The 27,209-nt window shown below is 30.9% G+C and overlaps 1 protein-coding gene across 1 annotated transcript in view; it reads left to right on the top strand.

The window, feature by feature from the left end:
- Nucleotides 1-1,909: 1,909 nt before the first annotated feature.
- LOC107447494 (sialin) overlaps nucleotides 1,910-27,209 on the top strand; it is a 28,045-nt gene continuing 2,745 nt past the window's right edge. The window contains exons 1-9 of the mRNA XM_087160709.1: nucleotides 1,910-2,197; nucleotides 10,256-10,482; nucleotides 11,716-11,949; nucleotides 15,603-15,786; nucleotides 18,624-18,751; nucleotides 19,768-19,917; nucleotides 20,317-20,449; nucleotides 21,613-21,768; nucleotides 25,892-25,977. Coding sequence (XP_087016835.1) covers nucleotides 2,116-2,197; nucleotides 10,256-10,482; nucleotides 11,716-11,949; nucleotides 15,603-15,786; nucleotides 18,624-18,751; nucleotides 19,768-19,917; nucleotides 20,317-20,449; nucleotides 21,613-21,768; nucleotides 25,892-25,977 — 1,380 coding nt within the window. The 5' untranslated portion in view covers nucleotides 1,910-2,115. The remainder of the gene's footprint in view (nucleotides 2,198-10,255; nucleotides 10,483-11,715; nucleotides 11,950-15,602; nucleotides 15,787-18,623; nucleotides 18,752-19,767; nucleotides 19,918-20,316; nucleotides 20,450-21,612; nucleotides 21,769-25,891; nucleotides 25,978-27,209) is intronic.

The raw sequence follows: 27,209 nt of genomic DNA on the forward strand, positions 1-27,209 counted from the left end.
TTTATAAAATTATGTGTAAAGTAAAATACCAAAAAAAGAGAAATGAAATTTAGTATGCATATGCAATTATAAAAAACTGCAATAGCATTTAACATTGCACGTTGCAAATCAAAATCAAATAATTGAACTTTTTAAAAACAAATATGTTTTTCTAGTATTAATTTAAAACGTTTATAGCAGTTTTTTCCCCCCATAGTCATATAAATTTTTTTAGCTAGATTAGATTCACCGCCAAGACTGCGAATTCAACTGTCGAACATAAAACCTAAGTAAAGATTATTAATGATAAAACGATTAAAAAATTTCATTCATACAGGGTGTTTATAAAGTCCCGGACCCATTTTGATGTTTAATAACTCATAAAATAATAAAGACAGATTAAAATTAATAACATAAATGCATTTATGTTATTAGACCATGGTTAGATAGACTCAAAAAGCTTCATGACCCTTGTCAATGAACTTCCACGTGTGCCCCCTTCGTCGCACAGAGAATATCAAGTCGATAGTCAAAATCACTCCAGGTAGCGGCAAGCATGTCGGCATCCACAGAGGATACTGCGGTTGTAATTCTGGCTTTTAGGTCATCAATGTTCGACACGATTCTCCTGTGAACATTGTCCTTTATAAATCCCCAAAGAAAAAAGTCCAGCAGCGTTATATCAGGTGATCTGGGTGGCCAAGGAATTGGACCTCCTCGCTCAATCCATCTTCCTGGAAAATAGTCATTCAAAGAACTATGAACGATGATACCCCAATGAGATAGCGCACCATCTTGTTGCAAAAAGACACGTGGCTGAAGCTCTTCTAGTTGTGGAAATACGAAGGTATCATCGAATACGAAGGTATATGTGGGTATCATCACACGTGGAAGTTCATTGACAAGGGTCATGAAACTTTTTGAGTCTATCTAACCATTTATGTTATTAATTTTAATCTATTTTTATTATTATAGAGTTATTAAACAACAAAATGGACTTTATAAACACCCTAGATTATTAACTACAAAAAATAGTCTAAAACCCACAATAAAATAGTCTTTTAATGCTTAATACGTACACATCATTCTCTATTTTAATTATGATGTTGATGTTCCGCCGGAAGAAGTTTGATTATTTAGGGTTCCATAGCTGAAAAAAAATGGGAACAGCAGAGCTAGGATTAAGAAAAAAGAAGAACAAGGGACATTTTTGGCTTTAAAGGCATGGGGACTAGTTCTGCTCACCGGGGCCATAATTTACGAGACTATGTAATTCTTCAGCAATGTTTACAATATTTATCGACAATGGAAGCACATGTTGCTGAATGGCGCAGTACTCTGTTTCAATAACCCTGAACTAAAGCAGATGTCGCACTGTCCCATTATTTTTGAAAGCAGCATTTTCTTGTTCAAATCATGCAACATTTGAATTTCAGCAAACATTTTAGTTAATATGTATTCTAATTATCTGGGACATAGGCCTAAATTTACTCCTTTATGTATGATTATATCCACACGTGCGTAACACCGAAGATTTAAAAGCTTGAATTCTTTGAAGATAAAAGAATAAATAAAACGCGATAAGTCACTAAAAACAGAACACCCCACGTTTTAATTCTAATTTATGATCCGAATTTTCGAAACGTTATTTACTTAACAATCATCCACAGTACCCATAAGAATATACTTTATATTTGACTTCTTAATTTCTGTCATTTTTACACACAAATTTCGGCATATTTATTGTCTAATTTAATCTAAAGATAAGAGTTTTGGTCATTCTTGATAGGCTGATGTGTATTTAATATATGTTTTATTTTAACAAAGAAGAGACGCACTTAAAATTGATTAGACATAAAATGACAAAAATCAAAAGCGTGTTGACCATGTGATGTAATAAATTGATGATGCAAGATGCAGTCTAAAGTCAATGCAAAATCATATTTTTCTCCCCAAAAGACGTAAATTTGGATTAGTCATTTCAAATGTAATTATTTGTTTTGTTTTTATTACTACCGTTGAGTTGAATTTGTGCTGCTTTTTTAATATACTTATATCTTCAACCTTTTAAAAATGAGAAAATCGCATCGAAACTATCCCATAATTTGTCTCGAATTTACATGACAAGAGTAGCCCATGCAAGATAGAAAAATGAGCCTTTCCGAAAGAAAACTCAGCCTTTCAGAAAGAAAAATCAGCCTTTCAGAAAAATGTTCAAGTGAGTAAATTTTTATTTCCAAATTTTAAGTCTTGTAATACTAACGGAGTAATTTAGTTTCAGATTTAGTTCTGAAAAAAATTCATATTAGTTAACTTTCATTAAGCAGGCAATACTATAATGCAGATAAATCAGTTAATCAAAATTTATAATTTATTCTCATGTAATTATTGTACAGTAATTTATTTCAGAATTCTTTTTTGAAGGTTTGGTTTTGATTATTTTAATGAGCGCTTTTTTTAGGCGAATCTTTTTGATGCCGATTAATCAACAACTCAAAACTTTACGACTTGTAATAAGAGATGAAAAATTTATTTTTATGATCATTTCTAATGGGATTGATACATTAGAGCAATACAACATACAACACATTTTAATGCATGTAAATTGATACAGGCAGCAATATTTTATTACATGTAAATCAGTTCTTAGTTTCTAGTTCAACATTTTGCGTTTTGCAATAATAGCTAATTATTTTTTCAAACCAACTGTTTGGAGTAATAACTGTTATAGTACTAATAATTTAAAAAACGGTGTTAATTTATGACTAAAAATTAAATTTAAGTTTGGCTTTTTAAAATGATAAAAATCATTGCTAAAACAGATGGTTTAGTTAGGAAAATATAAATGTTTTCTCGAAAAGATGTTAAAAAAAGTTAACTATAATAGTTTAAATCAATTATCTCGATAAAAATGGGATTGGTAGACTTAATAGGATTAAAATGACACTTAAAAAACAACTTTTAAACATTGTGATTCGTTTAAAGTACACATCACTATAAAACAGTTCTGGATTAATAAGCCATAAAAGATATTTGTTTATTCATCCTGTTTTTGATGGTTCATAAAATAGATAATTTCCAAAGAGGAAAGTTAAAGTAGAAAAGGAAATGATATATATGTCTGTTTTGACTTCTGTTTCAATTAAAATATAATAATTATTAATTGCAGAGTTTCATTTTTAATCCATTATCTTGGACAAGGCAGTTAAAAAATTTATAATGACTTTATTTTATCCAACCTTTTTTTCAATTGCAAATATTTTTGAAATTTTTACTGCTCGCAAAAACGGCTAACTCTGACTATAGTTATTACCCACACAAATTAGAAAAAAATATAGTTGGTATGGCTAGTTTTTAATAATTACGACAAAACAAAATTTCATGACTTTACGAAAGAGATAAATTATGTAAAAGAGGAACATTGATGAAGAAAAAGACGCCTTTTTTCCCTTTTGATATAGGTTTCAAATAATAGATTATAATAATTAAATTATAATAATTTCAATGATTAAATTTTAATAATGATAAAATGGAAAATTTTATTTAAAAATAATTACCTTCATTCAGAAATTTTACAAAGTAGTAGGGAAAATGCTATAATTATATATATACAGCTTTTCTCCTTAGTAGCCAATATTTTTTAAAATTTTACCACTCGCAAAAATTACTTGCACTGACTATTCTTATTGTACAAATAAATTGAGGAAAAAAAAATTAGGTTTGGCGAACTATTTAGTTATTCTTTTGGCAGAATAAAATTTCCAAGATATGACATTATTAAATATTGGGTTGTAAGGAGAGTAATTTCGTTTTTTTTTCTTATGAAAATTTTCTCTCTGTGAATAAATATTTTATTGAATTTTATACAGTACATTCTGGAGCAATATCTTTCTGACTATAGCGTGATTTTTAGCTCATAAAATTTTTGCCTTTTTCTGACAAAAAACTAATCGAGGAGATTTTTGACCTTTTCATTCGAAATTGTGCGGAAAGGATCTTTCGACCATGTCAATCTTCATCTATTAAAAAGGTAGCTCAAGTTCGAAATAACTTGAATTTCAATCAGGGCACCTAGGCCGCGAAGCGGACCCTATCCCATCCATCATGAAATATTACTCATTTTGTATGCATTCATTGAGGTAAGCAGTCAATGTAGTTGCTAAGTTCGAACTGAGTTAGCATGTGCTATACTATAGAGAATTGATGTTACTTATCTTAGTGGTAGTTAGGCCACAATTTCCCCTCCCCAGAATTTTATCTGGGATACATTTCGAATGACGCATACCGCACCACTAGTTGCCATATTTGAGAAGTACCGGGAGAACTGTATTAAGTTCACCGGATTTTGAGCGCTTGAGGCGAGGACTGTGCAACGTTCACCTAGGTTTTTTTCGCGTTTGTCGTGAGGGCTATATTATGGTCAATGGTCATGGTAGTGTATGTGGTCTCTTCGGTTTTTCTATTAGCAGTCGAGTGATGCGAACGCGTAAATTTCATTCCGTAAAAACTAGAGGAACTCGTATGCTTAGCTTTGAGAATAAACTTCGGCTTTTCAAATATTCATGAATGATCGAATTAGACAAATTTAATCTCTCAGCAACCTCAAGAGTTAGTATCGATTAATGTCTTTATTGTATCTTCATCAACTTATGCTTCATCAACGTAGTGCATCCTCAGATTTTTTAGTCGAAATTTCACAAGTAAGTTTTAACATTCGTGTACTGTCAATACATCTTCTTCATACACATCGGATAAGATTTTTTGTTTTGAACAGCAGTTGCACCTTTTCGATATTAAAAAATAAAATATATTAGAAGATGACGGTTTTCAATTTTAATATTTGTAAGAGCACCAATCTAAAATTACTGTGTTGAAACAATCGAACTTTGTCACAAGTAATCTCTCCTATATCAGCTTTCAAAAATACTAATGATTATACAACTTAGGTGGGGAATTAGCTGCGTAAAAATACAATTAGGTAGGTATTCTGTTCGAAAAAAAAACTAAATAATTTTCTGAAGAAGCTTAACCCCTTGGGGACGGGTGATTCAGAAAAGCTTTCGTACAAAATCAGAATCAAGTTCTAATTAAATAAAAAACGGTAACTTAAATGTAGTCGTTGCTAATTTAACAGACTTACTTTGCTTTTACTTTAATTATTGTTAGTTTAATCATATATATAATCAATGTTAATTCAAAGTATAACTAAATAGTTTTATTTTGAACAAAGTAATGGTGAATTAAAAAAATCAAACAATTATAACTCCTCCCACAAATGAACTGCTAAAGAAATACTTTGATTACCAGTTTTATCTTTTTACCCTGATTGATACGGTTTCATGCTGTCACGTATTTGTGACAGTCGGCGCGAAAGGGTTAAAGATAAATTGTGCAAACGAGAGAAGTTAAAACGGAAAGAAACGCAATCATCTTATTGGATTTAAATTTTAGATAAAAAAAGGATAATCATTAATTGAAGAATTTTATTTTTAACTTATTATCTTTCTATTGACGTTGGAAAAAACAGCGAGAAAAATGCTATACTGACTTTTTGTATAAAAACTTTCTTTAAGCGGTTAATATTTTTGAAACTTGCTCAATTCGCAAAAATAACTCCCGCTGATTATCTACATAGCACAAACAAATTAGGGCAAACATAACAGCTTTCACTATTTTTCTACGTATTTTCCCACAATAAAATTTTCAAGGAAAATTTATAAATTGCGTAAAAGAGAAAAGTTATTCGTGTGAAAAGTTAAAGAGCAGCATATTTAACTTTTTTGACTTAGATTTTTTTAAAATTAATAAATTTAATCTACTTAATAAAAATTTACAGATTTAAATTAAAAATAAGGATAAATATTTTTCATTTTGAAATAATTATCTTGTTATAGAGAAGTTGTACGAAATAGAGTAGAAAGTAATATACTAACTCAGTGTTTCTCTTCGAGCTGCAAGAATTTTTGAGCACTTCGCTGCGATTTTTCTTAAAGCACTAACAAATTAGAGGTAGTGGTGAAAAAAAAACATGATTATTTATTTATTTATTTATAATTTTTTTTGCAGTAATAACATTTTCGAAATAACATTATTGAGCCATGGTGGTTCAGGGAATGGAGCGTTCGCCTACCAGTGAGGTGAACCGAGTTCGAATCCCCAGCGATGGATATAAATTCCACACCAGATTGAATCGACCTAAGTGCTGACATAAAATATCCTCAGTGGCAGACGGATCATTGGTTAGATTCCCGTTGCCGTCGGGCGGACCGTGGGAGGTTTGAGTGGTTTTTCTCTCCATACAAATGCGGCTTAGTTCCATTAAAAAAGTCCTGCACGAAGCAAAATTTCCCCCAATACTTGATTCAGGAGCTCCCTTGTCCTCTGGATTAGGTTTAAAATTACAAAACTATGGAGATGAACATTAGTAGTCGTATATCCAAAATTGTATCGCTACCACTACAATAATTCTTTAACAGAATGTTATATAAACGGCAGCTTTTTAAGGGTTAAAATCACCGCAATAAAATGCTCTCTCTCTCTCTTTCGACTCATTGGGCTCGGAAGAGAAGAATAAACAAAAATAAAAACTGCTTTTTAAAATGAAATTAATATCAATAAGCTTTTTTCTTTTTAAAATTCATGAAAGTTCGTTAAAATCTAAAAGAAATATTAAAGATATTTTTCTGAATGTGACGCGGTTGACGCATAAGCTTCAAAGTTTAAAAAGATACCGCTTTCTCAACCCGTTTAGGAAAAATACGATCTTTTACTATACTTTTCAGCTGTCCTATATTTATACAGCTTTCAGACCTTGGCACCATCAAACGCTCCTTTGTCATTGAACTCTTTATTCGAAAAGCAAATATCGCAAATCTCTCCTTTTCTTATCTTTGACTGACTCTTATTTTTCTTATCTTTTCTGTATTTAGTAATTTCAAGAGTTCCATTTTGTGCTTAAATTAATCCTTTATTTACCAACTTAATTTTATCCCATGATGCGAGCATGGAGTCACGACAAATGCCTATTTGCTTTAGTACTAAATGCTTATTTGCTTTAGAACTAAATGGTTATTTACCAGTTCATACAGTATTAATTTTATAAATACCGCATACGTTTTATTGAAGTAGCTACTATATAACGATGAAAACGAATATCTTGGGGTTTTTTTTCCTTCAAATAAATGTTTATAGGGAAATAATTTTTTCTGCCACCTTTATTTTTCTGAAAATACGAAAATGTTACTTTGAACACACCATAAGTAAAGCAGGGCTGCCCAATTTCTACGCTTTTTTTTCAAAAATTATTCTAGTGGTACCTAAGTTTAAATATTAATGTATTATTTGTTATTCATTTGAATGAATTTTCTAAACCACTATATATAAATGAATTAGAAATTCATAAACAACGCCACTTTGTTTCTAGCTCTTTCGAAGTGAGGCTTTTAAAATGTTAGCAAAATTATCCTATTTCATGATGCTAAAAAATTAATAACTTTTTTTGAATTAAACCTTCATAAAAATTTTAATTCTTTCAATTTTCAAGACTTTCAACTTATTATCTTTTCAAGACTTTCAACTTATTATCTTTTTCCCCTCGATTAATGCCTTAATATTATCTGTTTAGTAGTTTTTTTTTTTTATCTCATATACTTTTACAAGATGGGCCAGCAATATATTAACTAAAAATACTACCAGGTATATAAAGCAAATCTTATAAATTAAAAAATAATTATTCCTGATCAATAAATGGGATATCAACAATAACCTTCCAACCACAATAAAGCGTTCAATTTCATTTAAATATGAATTTGTAAACACAACCTATAATGTTGATATTGAAAATAAATTTTATAACTTTGTTTTCTGCCATATCATTTCGTTTCTAAAGCTTGTAATTACATCTTTGCATTGTGCTGTTCAAGTTATAGAAATACTTTATTGATGTTATGAAACGATCTTGAAGAGTTAATAAATGTAATAAAAATGTAACATCAAACTCTACTCACATCAATTTTAATTTCATTATTTTATTTCAGCAAAAAAAGAGCTGTTGTAAACAGAACTATAAATGCTGATATAATTTCAAATCAAAATATATCATGGTCGAAAATTGATTTCAGTAATAAAATGAATTTACAGCATGGCATACGAACATTTCATTTTGGCCTGAGATCAAACTGTTCGCTAAAGAAAATCGTAAATCTTGTAAAAGAATGTTTGGAAAAAAATGTATAGAGCTTAAAATACTCATTTAAAAAATGAACATAGCTATTTAAAAAATCGACGTAGTTTTTTATTCTGTTCTTTAAACTACTGTCATTACTATTGTATACAAAATTGTATACGACAATTGTATTCTAAAAACTATTGTATACTACTATTGAATAAGAATGCCCAATACAGTCCCCAAAGATGTGCTTTGTTAATATTGCAATTTTTATTATTAAATATAAAAGACAATAAAGAATGAAAGAAAAGTTAAAATTTCAAAGAGAATTTAAGATTTATTCATTTTAACAACATTTGTTTAAATACCAAAAACAAAAGAGGCATATTTTTCCAAAAAAATTACAAAATTACGATTAGCCAAGAAGTTAAATTCTTTATAAAATCATTGAGTTCAATGCGTATTAAAATTAATAAAAGAATATATTCATATAACGACTACTTTTGTTGTCAGCCACTTGCATATCCATAGGAACCGAAAATTGAAATTATATCCGTTCTTTATTGTAAATAATTTGACGTTTTATAGCTAACCAACAACCCCCTCCCCAATATTCAATTAAATATTTCATATTATTCGAAAAATGGTAATAATTTCTATAAAATTATCGAATTTAAATGTTATGTTTAAATGTCGATCTTTTATTAATTATAAGTTTTGAATTTTGTAGTATAATATATTATTCATTAAAGGATATAGATACTTTGTGCTATGTGAACTAAAGAAAAAAACAACGTCAATAAAACAAAAATGAAATTACAAATAAACATAAAACTTTCATCTTTGCTTTATTAATGTTGTTTTTCCTTTAATGTATCTGGATCTTAATGTATTTAATGCTCTTGATCTTTAATTTATTTAATGTAAGCGGGCTCAAATCTGGTTTTCAGACTAATCCAGGGGGTACCGAACAAATCAAATGATACTTTTCACTTAAATGTAACCGCACCTTAAAAATACATCCCTTGTTAAGCTTTACACATCCCTATTTAAGCTTTACCTTCATTTTTAACAATCAGGCAAATTAATAAAGAGAATATTTTTAGATACTTTCGCAAGATATTCATAAGTACAAGACATCTTTCTCTCCTCGTGCCGTTTATGTTTCTGTTTTTTCTTTTTTTCAATTTTTGTTATATTTTTACTCTATAAAATTATGTTTACGGATCGCTCCCCCTCTCTCTTTTTTTTTTTTTTTTTTTGGCTCTCTTTGCAATATTGTATTGATTTATTTCGTTTTGAGTGTATTAATGCAGTATTAGAAAGTACTATTTTTACGGATACAATCGTTTGAGCAGCTTGCGAGAAGAGTTGTTGGTTATTTTAGTTGTTAATTTTCAGTTATTATTTTTTTTAGTTTACAATAATTTTCAAATTTTGTAGCAATTTTTCTTCTTCTTTATTCAATACCTTTTTATCCTCTTTTTGTCTCTTGTCTTACCTTCTTCATTATATATATATATATATATATAAATTTTGGAGAAATAATTTCAAATTATAATAACTAAAAAGAAACTGGGTTTAGGTAACTAGAAATGGACTGTGCTCTAAAATTTTTATTTGTAATAAAAAAAAAATCCTAAAGCTATAATTTATATATTTTTTTTAAATTTATTTTATTTGTCCGCTTTACTTGATACTTTCCATAGTTTTTGATGCGGACATATTGCTGTTTATGGAATTTTGTTTCGTTAATGGGATTATAAGCGTCATTAAAATGCTTAATACTGATATGCATTATTATGCTTTCATTAATTTGCACTTGAAAAATATGTTTGGGCATGTAAAAAATTTCATTTAGGCAAGCATGTTGAAGAGTATTTTGGCATGTATAATATAAGGCATGTATAAATTTTGATATTTTCCTAGATCTTCTATACTTGAAAGTTTTTGAACAATGAAACTGAAACAAATAAAATTTAGCGAGAGACAAAACAGTTTGATGAAATTTCATTATAAATGTTTATATATAAATGTCGTGTGCAGTTTTGCAATAAAATAAAGTAGAAGAAATTCCAAAATTCTGAACAATAATGTTCCTTTTTTTAGAATTGAAATCACTGTATATGCCGAGAAGGTACATATTGGTTCTCCTTGGAAGTCTTGGTATATTCAATGTTTTTGCCATGAGGACGAATCTCAGCGTGGCTATTGTGGCAATGGTCAACCAGACAACAAATGCTCCTCTGCCTTCACTGAATGCTTCTTTCAACCAAGTTGCAGAATGCCCCAACTTGGTCCAGGATGAACCTAAAAAAAGCAGTATGATTTTTACGGTAAGACATAAAAAAGATTTTCCTTGTTTAATACTGTACTCTTAAATAATTGTTTTCTTAAAATCTCTATTGATTAATCGCTTTCATTGTTAAGACGTTAAATGACACGCTAATTTTACATAGCCTGCCTATCTCATACCTGCCAACTCTTCCGGATTTTCCGGAAGATTTTATTTTCATATTTAAAGTGGTAGTAAATATATACTATTTTTTATTTTATAATTTTAATTTTTAAATGATTTTGATCACCACTATTTTTACAAAAATTAAGCACATACATCAATATGCGTTACTATCATGGTTGTCAACTTAAGTTTTCTCAAATAAAACGTATTTGTTTGCTTAAAATTGAAGTTTTAATTCCGTTTTAATACCACTGGGAAAAATTATAATGGAAAGGATTAAAAGTTGGCAGGTATGCTGTCTGGTCAAGCGGTAAATAACTACAAACTAAATTTGCAAATATTAGACAAATTTTGCAAGTTTTTTTTAACGGTTTAGCTTGACTTATCAGAAAAAAGTGGTGAATTATATAAGCCAACGAATTGTTTAGAAATAGTAGTGGAAAAAAATCTACTGAATTGAATTTTTTTGACTAAGAATAACAATTAATAAACTACCACTTGAAAATATTTATTCACTGTCTGGAGCAAGTTGGCAACTCTCTGTATTTAAAAGAAACTATTTTTGTGTGTTCTATATTGAATTCATTTCTTCAAACCATTTTAGTAACGATAATAATATAAAAAAATTAAGATTTTACTCGAATCGAGTGTTTCTAATAATCTTGGCTTCGCCGGTCACCGGTGACCCCCATGGCATTCAACGTGTTAATATCGTTTATTGATATACGCAAGTGTTTATATTTTATTGCATAGATAAAAGTATAAGAATGAATGGTCAACTATGTAAAGTAAGCTAAAGTTTTTTTATTTGAAAGTAAATTTGATATGTTGTTTGAAATAGTATTACAGTTTATAACAATTATAATTAGGATAAAAATTTTGATTTAAAAAAGAATAACGTAAAGAAAAATAACAATTCTGTGCACTTTTAATCGTCCTAGTTATAATGAATAAAGCCTAAATCCCAAGCATATCCTAAAATTATTGCTTATAATACAAATAATAAAGTATATATTTTTTGTTTCAATAAGTTTATTATTCCATCATTTTTAGTTTTCGTGAATAAAATGATTAATGATTTTAATGAATAACTCATAAATTATTATAGGGTGAACAATTCAACTGGGATACTCCAACACAAGGAGCTATCTTGGCAGCCTATTACTACGGGTATGTGATCACTCACGTACCTGGTGGCATATTGGCTGAGAAGTACGGTGCCAAATGGGTATTTGGCGGAGGAGTTTTGGCTACATCTATCTTCACCCTTTTATCCCCATTAGCTGCACATCTGGATAAATATGCTTTAGTTGCTATCCGTGTTCTTCAAGGGCTAGCTGATGTAAGTACTATAATTTACACAACTTTCAACGCTGAAAGTAAAATAAATGATAGGTATTAATAATAATTTAAACATCAAAATTTTGTAGAAAGCAGTGATCTATTAGTGATCAATAAAGCCCGGAATTTCAGGCAATAAAAAATGCAAAAATAGGCAGGCAAAAAGGCATTTAAAAAGCTTGAAATAGGCACCTAAGAAAGGCACTTAAAATTAGAGCAAAATGGTAGTTGGTAATGCCTAAAAGCCCATATAGGTATCCAAGGTATAAAAAAAGTTACTAGAAGTATCCGGTATACCTACATATTCATTTCACTCGACTGTCGTAGCAATAGTACAAAAGAAGTGGACATAATTGCACACAAAAAAAAACTCAACTGCGTAGGTGCGAAATAAAAATTGAAAACTCGTACTTACAATAATATTGTATGCAGATTTATTCTGATGATTGGTTGTTGTTGCACATCACAACTAGATGCTTTTTCAAATTTTCGAAAGAGAAATTTTGTCTCCTGTCAGTCAATATAGTTTTAAACAAAGAGAAGGATCTTTCTACTTCGACAGAGGTTATGGGCGCGTACCTAAAACAACTTGCCATGGTAGGAGAAATGGTAAGTTCAACTGTAGTATCACCAGAAATTACTTTTGCAATGTCCTTGATGCATTCAAAGTCTGTATTTGCAGAGATGACGTTTTCACATTTCTTCCTTATTCTGTCACCAGCTGGCAGACATTAGTTCTTCAATAGTATCGTAGAAAATCTTTAGTGACTCGGACAAAGACATATTTCTTTTTTCCATGTGTTCAATAGCTCCAGGGAGCTTCCCAAAATAAGTTGAAATAAAAGTCAGTTCATTTTTTATTTTAGAACTGCTAAGCAGATTTTTACTTTTTCTTATGGATATTGACTCTTCATCCGAAAAGCTGGTAAGGACTCGAGTAACTTCCTCAAAATTTGTGCAGTAGTATGAGACTGCTGAAATCCATGTTCCTCATCTCGTAAGGATCGGTTTAGGAGGTAATTGAATGTCTGGTGCAATTTCTTTGAACTCTTGAAGGGGCTTTCACAAATACTTTTTTCACACTAGAAACAAGCAAGTCTACCTCAGGATAGAGACTTCTTACTTCCTCTGCTATCCTGCGCAATGCATGAGCAAGGCACGTTAGAGGGATCATATTAGGAAATAAAACTTTTAAGGCATTTCCAGCTTTTTTCACGTAGGAGGCTGCATCTGTAAGAAATAATAGCACACTTTCACGCTCAGTACCATTTGGCCAAAGTAAAGCCAGTGCATTAGTGAACAACTGTACAATTGTAGTACTGTTAGTCTTTTGCGACTGTTCAGATGTCAACAAAAAGATTTTATGTTTTTCAAATGGGCCCATAACACCAACAATAACATTCGCAACATATCGTCCAGTTACATCTGTCGTTTCATCTATAGATAGCCATATGTTTTTCGTTCCGATTTCATTTTGAATAGTTTTAAGAACTTCGGTGTAACAGTCATCTAAATAAGTTTTCCTTAAAGTTGATTCACAGGGCACACTTTGATTCGTATATTTTTTCAAAAAAGCTCGTATACTTTTATTTTCAAGTTTCCACAGCGGAATGCCGGCATCTACAAATGATCTGCATAAATCCATTGCAAATTCCGATTTGCGAGAAGATAATTGAAAACAGGTGGGAATCAGAGTCGGTGTTTTCCCATCTTTTTTATCTTTTGCTGTTTTATACTTAGATGTCTCCAAGTGCTGAGATATAAAATACTTCTTCTCAAAATTTACTGACTTCTCGCATGCCTTACAAAACAGAATGCTCCCATCAGTAGAAAGCACATCCGACCCAAACTCTTTCACAAAACTGTCCAGTTTTTTGCTTGTACAGGCTTTTACTTTAGGCATTTTTGAAATAACTAGTACTAGAAAACTTTTTCGTGCTCCTGCTACAATGTGCTCAACCAGCTTGGTGAATTCGTTTTGTAGATAAGAGAGCATACGAGTTATTCGATGGTGTATGCTATATGGGGCTATATGGGCCGTAAGTAAGAATAAATTCTATTGACTGTAAGTAAAAATAACTCCTATCTTTTCACTCCCTTTCTCTCTCTCCTTGCAAAGCGCATCGGGCGAAGGTGACGCCACGAAGAGACGGCGAGAAAATATTAATAAGACAAAAGGAATAAAGTCCTATTCTCCATAAATGCATTACAATACGTCGGATGACAGTCAACCATTTCTGTACTTCAAAATTTCTTCATTTTGCGTTTATGCTCGGTCAAAAGCACAAAAAGCTTTGCAGAAAAATTTTAAATTAGACAGAAATAGGCATTTATGAACAAAAGGAAAGAAAAAGGCATTTTCAGAAGAAAACGTTTAAAAAAGGCAGAAAAGGGCATTTATGGCATTTTGCCTGAACTTCCGGGCTCTAGTGATCAACCACGGTTGCAATTTATTTACCTCTTCGGGACTGGCGAGTATGAACGCATTGATACAAAACCAGACACAGGATGGAAAAACGTTAAAAGCTATAGTTTATATGAGGGCATGACTAATTTCACAAACCTTTTTTTTTGTTTTTACTTTACTTCTTATATAACTAATCAATGTTCTTAGTCCAAGTGGTGGTTACAATTTGGTCACCTGGGCCACAAAGCGGTTCTTATACCATAAATCATGTACTTTAAAAAAAAATGAGGCAACACATTGTAATCACCTGACCTTTTCGTAGTAGATATTTAAAGTTTGAGCACCTTGCTGGGAGGAATTATATAAGTTGAAAATAAAGAGAAGTATGTTTCTCAAAAACTTTCAAATTGTTGTCTGTAAATGAGGAGGATCTAATCAATATTAGTTCAAAGTATAAAATGCATATTTTTTTTATATTTTAAATGAAGTAGTTCCCACTACTTAATTTAAAATATAAAAAAATGAAATAGATTAAAATATTATTACCTCGTCTAACAAATAAACTGATAAAGAAATAGTGTGGCAACCAGCTTTATCTATTGTTCCCTGATTGTAAAAACCTTGAAAATGCATAATGATTCACCCGTCTCAAAGAGGTCAACGATCTTGTATAATAACAGAGATGCCAACTTGCTCCGGACAGCAAATAAATATTTTAAAGAGGTAGTTTATCAATTGTGATTCTGGGTTTAAAATATTCAAATTAGTAGATTTTTATCCACCATTATTTCTAAATAGTTCATAGTCTCATATAATTCACCACTTTGTGGTAGTTATGTCATGCTATGCCACTTAAAAAGCAAACAAAAATAGTCAAACATCTGCAAAATGTAGTTTGCAGTTATTTACCGTTTTTTAATTATTTTGGCGTGTCCGGAGCAGTTGGCATCTCTGTAATAATTTGAGCAAATTTACTAGCAGCTCATATCGTGCAAGATAAATGTTGACTCATAGACAATATGATATTTATGATCAAGCCCTTATAAAGAGGCCATAATCAAATATGTTTAAAAACAGAAAACAGGTATTATTATGTTTCAGTACCTTAATAATTTAGATTGGTTATTTTGCACTTGCATAACATCAAATCGGTGGCAAAATTTTGAGATTATATTGTGGCGATACAATTCATGTAAATGATTACACGTGCTGTCAATGTATCATGGTGTTTAATTGTATATCTTCAGGGCGTGACAACCCCTTCCATAACAGCTTCCATCAGCAAGTGGGCACCTAAAGTTGAGAGGAGCAGACTGTCTACAATCATCTACACTGGCGTGATGGCAGGGAACGTGGCATCCCTCTCTGTGTCCGGTTTGCTTTGCAGTACAGATTTCCTTGGAGGGTGGCCTTCTGTTTTCTACACTTTCGGTAACATGTTTTTTTTTTAAATCTTTTAAACATTTTGAAGAGTATTGAACCATTATATCGTTTATAGTTGCTACAACCTTAACATTGCACTAAGTTGAACCATATTATCAACGATTTTAAACTTGGTAATACGATACCGAGGTTCAACTTCTATGGTAAGATCGTTAAATTTGTCCCTTATTAAGAATGCAACAATATCCCGCCCAAATTTTATGTAAATTGATTCCCTTTCAAATTGGCTTAAAATATAATCTATTGTAGTTCAAAATATTCTGGGCAAAAGTTCTTATTGGCACAAAGTTTCAAACATAAGAGATATAGAACGGTTACTGTGGGGTTGTGACGTGGAGTACTTGTGCACACATTGCAAGTGTTTAGGATATGCAAGTATAGAGATAATTTCAAGTATCCGTCTACGAAGATAATCGAATGTATCTAGAATGTAGAAAATCGACTTCTCCAACAAAATGTAAATAATATTTATATACTGTTTAAATAATTAATGGCTTGTTATGTTTATATGTAACTATATATAATTATATGCTTACATCCAAGCATCTTTTTGTTTAAACAATCTGCCCTTATAAAGGATATAGCATTTGCGAAACCCGATCCGACAATCTCCACGTGGTGCACATTGTTTAATGCTTATGCCGTGACGGTATTAGATTTTTGTTACTTTTCAATATTTATATTTGAGGCTTCGTATCTTGGAAACTATCAGTTTTTGGACGTTGTGTCAATGAGAACTTTGGATCAGAATTTTTTAAACTGTAATCTTTTCATTTACAATTTTCAATAAATTTTTACAGAGAATTAATTTTTATAAGATTTGTGTGGAATTTTTTGCACCGTATTACGGTTCAAGATATAAGCAGAATGGTTGAAACAATCTGTCGGAGAATGTATATTTTAAGAAATGTATGATTATGTAAATGTAGAAATGTATGGTATGTTATCATACATACGGGGAGGTCAATAACAAACATTAAACAAGTTTATTTCTCCATAATTTTTAACGATTTCGTAAACGTGGAGAATATGAAAACATTATGTCGGCCATTAAGCCATAGGGGGTACGATTGTTCTTGTTTTTCAGAGGCGCCATCTATGACCAGAAATTAGACTTCTGCCGCACCCATACGTCACACCCGTTTATAGGGCGGACCCATTCATTCATCCACAGATCGCAATTTTGACCTGTACCAGAGAACGATCAATCACCAATTCGGTACCCCCAGAGGTATTGATTTGTCATGTTAACATGGAGGACTTTGTGACTCGACAGATTTAACGTGCACCGATAATCATTTACTACGTTCTCGCAAGCGTGAGTCCAACACCCGACCAGCCAGGCTATCCCGGCCCATATGAAAACTTTATAAAATAATTATTTAGTTCCAAAATTTATCTGCTCAAATGTAGCCTAGTATAATCATGTAGAATGTAATGCGAAATTACCAAAAAAATAGTTTATAAAAATGTAAATAATTTTCTGTTGTTGGAAATCGTTTCTGAAGTTTTTTGGAAAAATGTGTCATCAAATTTGATCATTTTAACCCACTGACGGTTCTGCACGTAAAAAGTCGCATTTTAACCTGCAGTCTTCTCTGCATAGCAAAACCGGTTTTCCCATGTTAACTGATAGGGGAACTGTGTGTAGGGGAGAAACATTCTCCCAATTTTGCCCATTTCCTTAACCGCCAGTGGGTTTTAATATGAGTTGCATAGGAACAGGCTACAAGGAATGCCATTGCTAGTACGTTTAAATATCCAATGATATTTTGTGCGAAAAAATAAAATCGCAATCGTTAAAAACTTTATTATGGTATCTTTGCGTCCATTTTAATTTCGGAAGTTACATCAGAATTATATAAGGCGCGAGTTTATTTTTTAATCTTTTCTGTTTATACTACTTGTATTGTAAATGTCAAATTAACCATTGGCCTACTACACTGTCGGCTCATGGCTGGCCGTAGCTCACACACCACTAGAAATGTAATACTATTTACTTGTAAGTTTCACCAATTTTTAGCCACTACTGTTATTTAATCAACAAAGACACAAAGTTAGCTTTTTCAATAATAATACACAGAAGACGCAATTGCTAGTGTGTTGACTATGAATATCCTACCAAACATCTGATATTTTTGTAAAATACTTTCTCCAGTGGTAGAGTAAATAATCTATTAAGCAAATTGAGTTTTCATAAAACTTTAATTGGACGTAAAAAAATGAATGTTCGCCTATCTAACCCTTTACCACAAGGCAAAAATTCAACAGATATATTTGTTTCTTTAATAAATACCAGGAACTCATACCTGCCAACTCTTCCGGATTTTCCGGAAGATTTTATTTTCATATTTAAAGTGGTAGTAATTATATACTATTTTTTTCTGTTATAAATTTAATTTTTAAATGATTTTGATCACCACTATTCTTACAAAAATTTAGCACATATATAAATATGCGTTACTATCATGGTTGTCAACTTAATTTTTCTCAAATACAACGTATTTGTTTGCTTAAAATTGAAGTTTTAATTCCATTTCAATACCACTGGGAAAAATTATAATGGAAAGGATTAAAAGTTGGCAGGTATGCAGGAATCCATATAATATTTGCATCGACCAAAAAGATTGAGTTGGACTTCTTTTCTTTTTTAATACCATTATAATAAACTGGGAAAGTATTTTCTGGCAAATATATTTCAATACTATTAATTGTACTTTGTATTTACTAATATTTATATTTCTGAATAGACTAATATTTGAAGTTATGTATTGTTTCAGAATGCTATCGTTGCACTTTTAAAAAATTTTTTGTTCCGGTTTTAGGTACAATAGGCGTGATTTGGTTTTTCTTTTGGTGCTTCTTAATGTATGAAACTCCTTCTGTTCATCCCACAATCTCTAAAGAAGAATTTTTATACATCGAACAAAATAAAGACGAAGAATCCAAAGAGGTTAGTTGAAACCAAACTTTGTCAATGTCCTAACAATTAAATTCTCAAAAACATGCTTGCAGATTTGTTTAACAAAGAAAATAACTGATTTTATTCTTCTATGAAAAAATAAGAATTTATGTGAAAATCCATAAGGTAAAGAACGTGTATCAAAATAATTCCCGTCTTATTTTACGCACGCACTTAATCTACAGTGCGCAAAATAAAAAACAGACCAACCTGAATAATTTTTAATCTAATAATCGGATTTTCACCTTTTAGGACGAGTTGCAGGGTGTTATCTGAAATATGCTAATTAATTAGTGCAGACTATTTTAAATTACGAAATCAGAAACAAAAATATACTTTCTCTTAATAAACCTATCTTTTTTCCAGTCGGAATTCTGTCGCTCAAAATATAGTTAGAAGACGCAAATTGGAAAATATGGTCCCCATAGTTTGGTCTAGTCAGTACTCCAAAGTTTGGAAAATTGCTACGCAAAAGGTAAAATTAACATTAAGGGGTCGAAACTTTAGATCGCTCTCCTGACAGAACTATGGGAACTAATTTTTTTAAATTGCGTGATCCCACTATATTTTGGGGGTCAGACGTTTGAATCCGTCAAGAAAACGGTATGCTTATTCAGAGAAAGTACATTTTGTTCTGATTTCATAGCTTAAAATATCGTACGCACTAATTAATTGGTATATTTGAGGTCATCCTCTCGAACCATTAATATTGAGTCCTAGAGCGTGAAGATTCGAACATTAGATCAAAAGTTAATTAGGGTGGTCCGTTTTTTATTTTGCGCACTATGCTATAACTGCTAACACTGTACTTACATATTATTGACTAAGTAGAAGAATATTGATACAATATCAAGTAAAAAAGTGCACGAACTGTTTAATGAATGTCTACGAATATTATAAAGAGAATTGAAATATATAATTATGAACTTTTGTTTCATCAATAGTATATTAGACATACTTTAGGTCCTATGTTTACTGATTTATTTAACTTTAACTGTTTTATATAGAAACATGTGATTCCATGGAAAGATATGTTTACATCTGTTCCTGTATGGGCTCTTATGATTGCGCAATTTGGTCAAGCATTTGGCTTTCTAGTGTTGCTGACAGAACTACCGACTTACTTAAGCACAGCTCTTCACTACGATCTAGCATCAGTAAGTATTTAATAGCTTCACTGCATGGTGGCAATTTAATGTAATAAAACAATAAGATTAGGCGCAATACTTCAAATGCAATATTGCAAATGCAAGTTCGATATTTTTGTGTAGTTTGATTTATAAAGACATCAATTTTAATGTATAAAGCTTACATACATAAAGCTCAAATTAATCACAGCACCAATGAAAATATTTAAAATTAGCAGCATAGTACAATTTCGTATGTGTAACCAAAAGCTTGATAGAAAACCTATGAATGCAAATGAAAAATGATAAAAAATGATAGCACAAAATCAAGAAAGCTATGCGTTAAGAAATTTAAAAACCAACTTTGAATAATATATACATTTCAGCATTATTTATTTACGCTTTCTAAGTTATTTTTCTTTTGTTTAGAATGGATTCATCTCAGCGTTGGCTTACATATTCCAAGCAATAGTAGCTTGTGTTGCATCTCTTGCTGCCGATAAGTTAAGAGAATCGGAGAAAATGTCCGTAACTGCAATTAGAAAGTTGTTCAATTCTATCGGTAAGATATTATAAGCGTCTTCTTTAATTAATGTAAACATTATAATCGGCAAAATTGTAAAAAAAGTGAATTATTAATATTAAGATATGATTTGAATTTGCGATTTATTAGTGTTCAAATTGAATGTTTCTGAGATTATGTATGTGGTTTATTAGTGTCCAGAAATGACCAGAATGTTTTTGAGATTATATTTGAGGTTTATTATTGTTCAGAAATGATCTGAATGTTTTTGAAATTATATATGTTTTTTATTATTGTCCAGAAATGATCTGAATGTTTTTGAGATTATATATGTGGTTTATTAGTGTCCAGAAATGATCTGAATGTTTTTGAGATTATATAGGTTTATTATTGTCCAGAAATGGCCTGAATGTTTCCGAGATTCACAAATCATAATAGCGTTCATATGTTTCTGAGATTGAATTCTCAGTTTATAAGAGTTCAGATACGACTTGAGGAACCCGTATACCTTCATAATTAAATATAAAAATATTTCGCTTATAATTTTTTTGTTTTTAATTGTTCGTATGCTTAATTGCTAGTTACGATATTTTATTTTATTTCATTTTCGTTTAAAGCCGTCGTTGAACAACCAACCATATTTGAGTTTACGACTACCAATGCTCACATTCGTAGCCTTTTAATTTTCGTAGTCGTTTAATTTACGTTACATGAAAAAGAAAACCACAAGACCTCCCACGGCTACCCTCACGCTAAAGGAACTCTAACCCATGATCCGTCTACCATTAAGGACATTTTACATCAACACTGCATTTGGTGCGAGCTGGATGCAGAATTTGAATAGACCCGCCATAGCTGGGTTTCGAACCCGCTTTACCTCATTGAGAGGCGAGTGCTCTATCTCCCAAGTCTCCATGGCTCTCGCCACTATATTGAAACAAACATTGCTATATTTTCCCCCCGCAGTATTGGAGTATAGACAATTGTCACTATAATCAGTACAAGCAACGCTATATTGCTTGTGGATATCAGAAGATAAAAACCTTTCTTTTTTATTAATTGTTCCAATACAGTGAGTTCTCTTTGCTATTAACCGTAATTTTGCAAACGTTTCTTGTGTTTCTAAGCTTAAATTTTCTCGTGTGATTTCAAAATCAATCCATTGGCATACTCACTAAATGAGGCACAATTGATCTTTGCAGGTATCTTTGGCCCTGCTATTTGTTTACTTGGCATAACAGCGTCTGGCTGTCGCTTGGACATCAATGTAGCACTTCTTGTGACTGCAATAGCTCTCGATGGGTGCATTTATTCTGGCTACAACGTCACCCATGTCGACATGTGTCCAGGTTTCTCAGGTAAGCATTTCTGTTTATTTATGTTTGCTGAAAATATTAATTATTTAAAAAATGAAAAATCCATACAAGAACTCAAATCTAACATATTTTTTGGTACAAGTTATTATGTACTTGACATTTATTATGTGCAGTGCAGCAAAAAAAAACGGACCATCTTAAATTTGAGCGAAATGGGTTGACTAGTTCCCTAGAAATCGATTTTTTTTTTTAAAAATCGTATAGTTAAAATTCGATTTCTCATAAACTATTCGACCAATTTCTCTCAAGTTTTGTATTTTGTCATGTAAAATTAAATATTTTAAAATGATGTAAGAAATTGTATGCTTTACTATTCAAAATAATTTTTAGCAATTATTAAATAAAATAATAAATATTTACTGCAATTTATTTTCTGAGTATCATTATCTTTGGGTAAATCAATTCAATTTTTTTCAATTGAGGGCAAAATTGTTTTCAATTTACTTAAAAAGTTCTCGAGATATAGCAAAATACGCAAAAAGTAAAATTAATATTAAGGTGTCGAAACTTTGAACCACTCCCCTGATCGAACTATGGGGACCATATTTCCCAGATTGCGTCTATATTTGGGGAATCAGAAATCCGACTCCGTTAAAAAAAGATATGTTTATTCAGAGAAAGTGCGTTTCCGTGTCTAATTTCATAAATTAAAATATGGTTTGCATTAATTAATTAGCTTATTCGAGGTCACCCTCTCGAACCATTAAGTTTGACTCCTAGAACGTGATGATCCAATTATTAGATCAAAAATAATTCAGAGTGGTCCTTTTTTTAACGCACTGTACATATAGTATGTAATTTGTTATGAGTCTATATCATGTACATTTATTACACTTCTTACAAATATTTTAAATTATGAGGAACATCACCCTATTAACTCTACAGTAAGACTACCCTATTAACTCTCTCAGTAAGACAACCTTTTTAACTCTCTTTTTTAAATCCTGTTTTTTTTTTAAAGTTATATATGACAAGGGAAAAAAATTGAAAATATTCCGAAAGACTTTGATCAATTGCAAGTAGTAGTGCAAAACCAATTATCCAATAACAATTGTACCTAAAAATGAGGGCAAGGGTTTAAAAAAGAAGTAAATGGAAGGACCGATATTAAGTGATATCAATTAATAACATGTTAAATAGTAAGTAATAAACATGTTTCTTGTTAACAATGATTGTGAAGTGAGGATATGAGCAATACGTACATAAAAGTCTCCTTATTCTTATATAAATGTAATAAACAAATTGGAAAAAATCCCGCAAGGAAAAATTTTTAAATTCGAAAGTAATTTAAGTTTAATATAAGGAGAAAAAAAAGAAAGACGTTTTTCAAGAAGTTTCGAAGGTCAAAAGTTTTTAGGGGTGAAAAGCTTAATTCAGAAACACAAACGAATCTTTAAAAAATAGCACTGGAGACAAATTTTTTGATGCATTTATACAAGTACTCCATCATACCTAGTACGAATGTGATGATTTTAAATCTGAAATTAGCTTTGTTCAGAAAGCAACATATTTTTTAAAAAATAATATTTTCGGTTTATTTTATTTTTTTTCTTCTTATTTACATGTTTACACAGAACGTGTATACAGAATTAGTTTATACAAAACGTTATTAACCTAAATATACACTTGCTTTCGAATTTGAAAATAACACCTAATGCAAAATATGTATGACCTTAACTTATCGCATCATAAACTGAAATATATTTATTATCTTCTTGGAACCACTCCTTACGTATCAAATAAGTGGGGACATTTAGTATTCACTTGAGTGAATTTTCAAAAGTTCTGGTTCGGAATATATCAATCAATTGCATAAAACTGCAGCTTGTGGAGAGAAGCCAATTGCAGATTTGAAATCAGCAACACGAAAATATTCTAGAACTATTTAAAAATCTCATGTAGTTGAAAAAAATGTGCTCTTCTATTACTTACTCGAACTTTTATATAATAAATACAAGTGTAAATTTCGTTTAAAGAAAAAATACAATAAGAAAAAAGTGTTGTGACTTTCTAATGTAAACATAAAAGGGTGTTTGTGGTATGCTTATCTTTGCTCACAATGGGGGGGGGGTATGATGCTTATAGTGCGGCTTTCAGGAGATCTCCTCCAGACATCTGTCTCGCGGCGTGGATGGTACCATAGTTAACAAGGAAAAGTCACTTTGAATAGGGGTGTGAAGTGAGTAGTTTTGTCTTGATCATGGCACAGGCCAGCGTGAGTAAACCAATGGACACCATTTCTCTATTGTACCCCCATTCTAAATGCGATCTCGCTTGTTACCATAGCAGTAAACAACCTCAGACTTTTAGTCTGGAGGAGTTTTTATACAGTACGTAATATTTGAATGGCTCCAATGATTGCTCTTAAGGAATGACAAAACTTACAGATCCCAAAAAAATCAACTTTTTTTCCTTAGAAAACTAAAAATTAAGATTGAAAATTATTTTAAATGTATCTTTTTTATCATTGTTTTTACATGCACTGGCGGTTTTCACATTATTCTAAAAAAATATTTTTTTCACATTAATTTAAGTCTAATTTACAATCCAAAAGATATAGTCAATAAAACTGGGGAATTTTTTTTTGTTTTGTTTCATAAGGTTTTGAACGGATGTTAGATGTTTTTGCTTTACTGATTTCTAGCATGCAATCATTTTCTCGTTAAAAGGTACAGTTTTTAAATAATTTTAGTCCTCGCTGGAATTATTCTTAAGCAAAAAATAAATGCAATCGGCGAATATTTTTAAAGTTAATGTGCTCAGAAAAAATCAGAGCAAAAACGGCACATCCCAAATTCACCTGAATTTCTAGATAAATGTATGCCAGATACTGCTGCCATCTACATACCATAAGCTGAAGTACCAAACGAATTGGTATACGCTGCATCTCACATTCTATTGTTAAAATTTTTTAGAGGAAAAAGAAATATTTATTTTCACATTTTTAGTTTTCTGCCTTAAATGAAATGTTAGCAAGAAATAAGTTTTCCATTTCACATTCTTTTGGTCCAAGTGAGAATAAAATTGAGCTAAACATAATTCAAATGATGTGATTAATATTTATAAAATAAATGTATTTGTTCAAAACTCCATCGATAGATAGTTCTATCGATGTAAATCAACACATTTTATGCGCTCTATAACTGTTAAGTAGAATTTAATCTAATAAAAGTAGTATTAAATTTGCTCAAATTCCGTTGGGAACATCACACCTTCGTAACAGTTCTTTGCGACGATTCTTACAACTGAAAAGAATTTCAGCTAGTGTCACTAGAACAAATTTACCAGCTGCGCTTTTTCTTGCAATGTAGGCCTAGCAACTACTAGACTTTTTAGAAACTATTTTATAGAATGGTAGGCATTTAAAAACCAAACTTTCAGAATTTTTGGAAACTTTGCAAAAGGGTTCTCTTTGAAAGAGCTGGAACAAAGTGGCGTTGCATATGAACTTTTAAATCATTTAAGTATAGTGGTGTGAAAAATAAGTTTAACTGAATTAAAAAATACACTAAAACATTTCTTAGCTACCACTAGAATAAATCTTTACAAAAAGCGTAGAAAGTGGGCAGCTCTGGTAACAAGGAATGCTAACTTGCATCACTTTGTGAGAAATGTCTATATTTTTTTATCGGTGGCCAAATTTATATAAGTCATTCTTTAGTAACTTTGTTTAAAATTATTCTTCCCATCACTAAGCAAAAAATAATTTTAAGTATAAATAAAAGGGTACTTACTATTAGTTAATTTTTGCAGCCAAAGCTTTCTTCAAAAGTCGGCTAAATTATATGTACCACATTTGCAGGCCTGTCAATAGCTACGCTTTTTGAAAAATATTTTACAGAGTGGTAGACAGGTAAAAACCAAAAGCTTTCAGAATATTTGGTAATTTGGACAATATTTTAAAACTCCTCACGAACGAAAGCGCTTCAGCAAAGTGGCGTTGCGTGAGACCTTATAAAACATTTATGTAATGGTGTGGAAAAAAAGTTTAACTGAGTAAAAAATAATACATAAAAGCATTAACTTAGCTACCACTAGAATAAATTTTTGCTAAAAGTTGGCAGCCCTGCATTTGTATTTCAAGTTAGTTGAAATCTATTTTTAGGAACATTATATGGTATTGCCAATGGATTTGCTTGCATATCTGGCTTCATAGGACCCATGGTTGTTGCTATTTTCATAGCTACTGGCGTAAGTATTGCATTATATTACATTTTTTGGGCATCGGGATAACCTAGTTGGAAGGACGTTGGAATTGTGTTCGTGTGAGCAGGACTTCGAAACCAGCCGGCTGAAAAGTCCCCATGTATTGAATGATGGCTGGTGCACATTAAATATGTCGGATTCACAAAGTCATCCAAGTTTCCATTACAAATCAATTAGTACTCTGCAGGTACTATATTGGAACATCGGTCATTCTCTGGTTCAGATCAAAATTACTATCTGCGGATGAAGAAAAGGTGTGAGAGAAAGTCCGCCAAATAAAACGGGTTATGACGTATGTGAGCGGCAAAATCGTATTGTTGGTCATAGATGGCGCCACTGAAAAACAAGAAACGCACCTTCGCCTTAATTTCGAAAGATTTCTATTTTGCTTCCTGGTAATGGCAACACATTCCTTTTTTACTGAATTGTATTATTTTATGTGGCAACGAAATTTAGAACAATCGTTTCCTGTTTTTCATACTACGAAAGAAAGGAATATCAGAAACAAATACACCTTATATTTAGTATTTTTCCAGAGCTTGCGTAAATCACTGTTTAATTAATATAGTTTAATATATTTATTTTATTAATCACTAGTTGCTGCCAAATAATTTTAAATTATATTTATAAATACAATATTGAAATCAAAAAGTATAAACTACTCTAATATTTTAAATTTAAGAACAAACTCTTCCGAAAATCCGTAAGGATTGGCGACAATAATATTTATATAAATAATTTGTAAATAAATTTATGTGGTCTTAATTGTTCACAAAATTAAAAAAAATCTGCTAAAGCTGCAGTTATCAGTACAATTTTATTTCCATTCATTCCCCTTGCTTAAAAAAATGAAATGTTTACAACCATACTTTTAAATTGAAAATAACATACCAGTTTTAACTTTAAAAAAATTAAATAAATATAGATAAATTTCATATATTTTAAAATTTTTAATATGAAAAAGAATTATTCCTGAATTAACTGTTCTACTATTTGGACTGGTTAATGATATTATAAGATAGGTGTTTTTAAACTGTTGTGCGGTTTGCAGAAATTTTAAAAACGTATTCTTACATGAATTGTATGCATTAGCCATTTTATACCGTACTTCTTAAGTGACGAGAAATTGGTAGTAAATGTGTTTCTCTATTGAGATTTATGTTTTCATTTTTATCTATTATAATATAATAATAATCACAAAAAGTAACCTTCAACTA

The sequence above is a fragment of the Parasteatoda tepidariorum genome, chromosome 4 (genome assembly GCF_982258835.1).
Source record: "Parasteatoda tepidariorum strain Cologne lab strain chromosome 4, Ptep-v5.0, whole genome shotgun sequence".
Classification (NCBI taxonomy): Eukaryota; Metazoa; Arthropoda; class Arachnida; order Araneae; family Theridiidae; genus Parasteatoda; species Parasteatoda tepidariorum.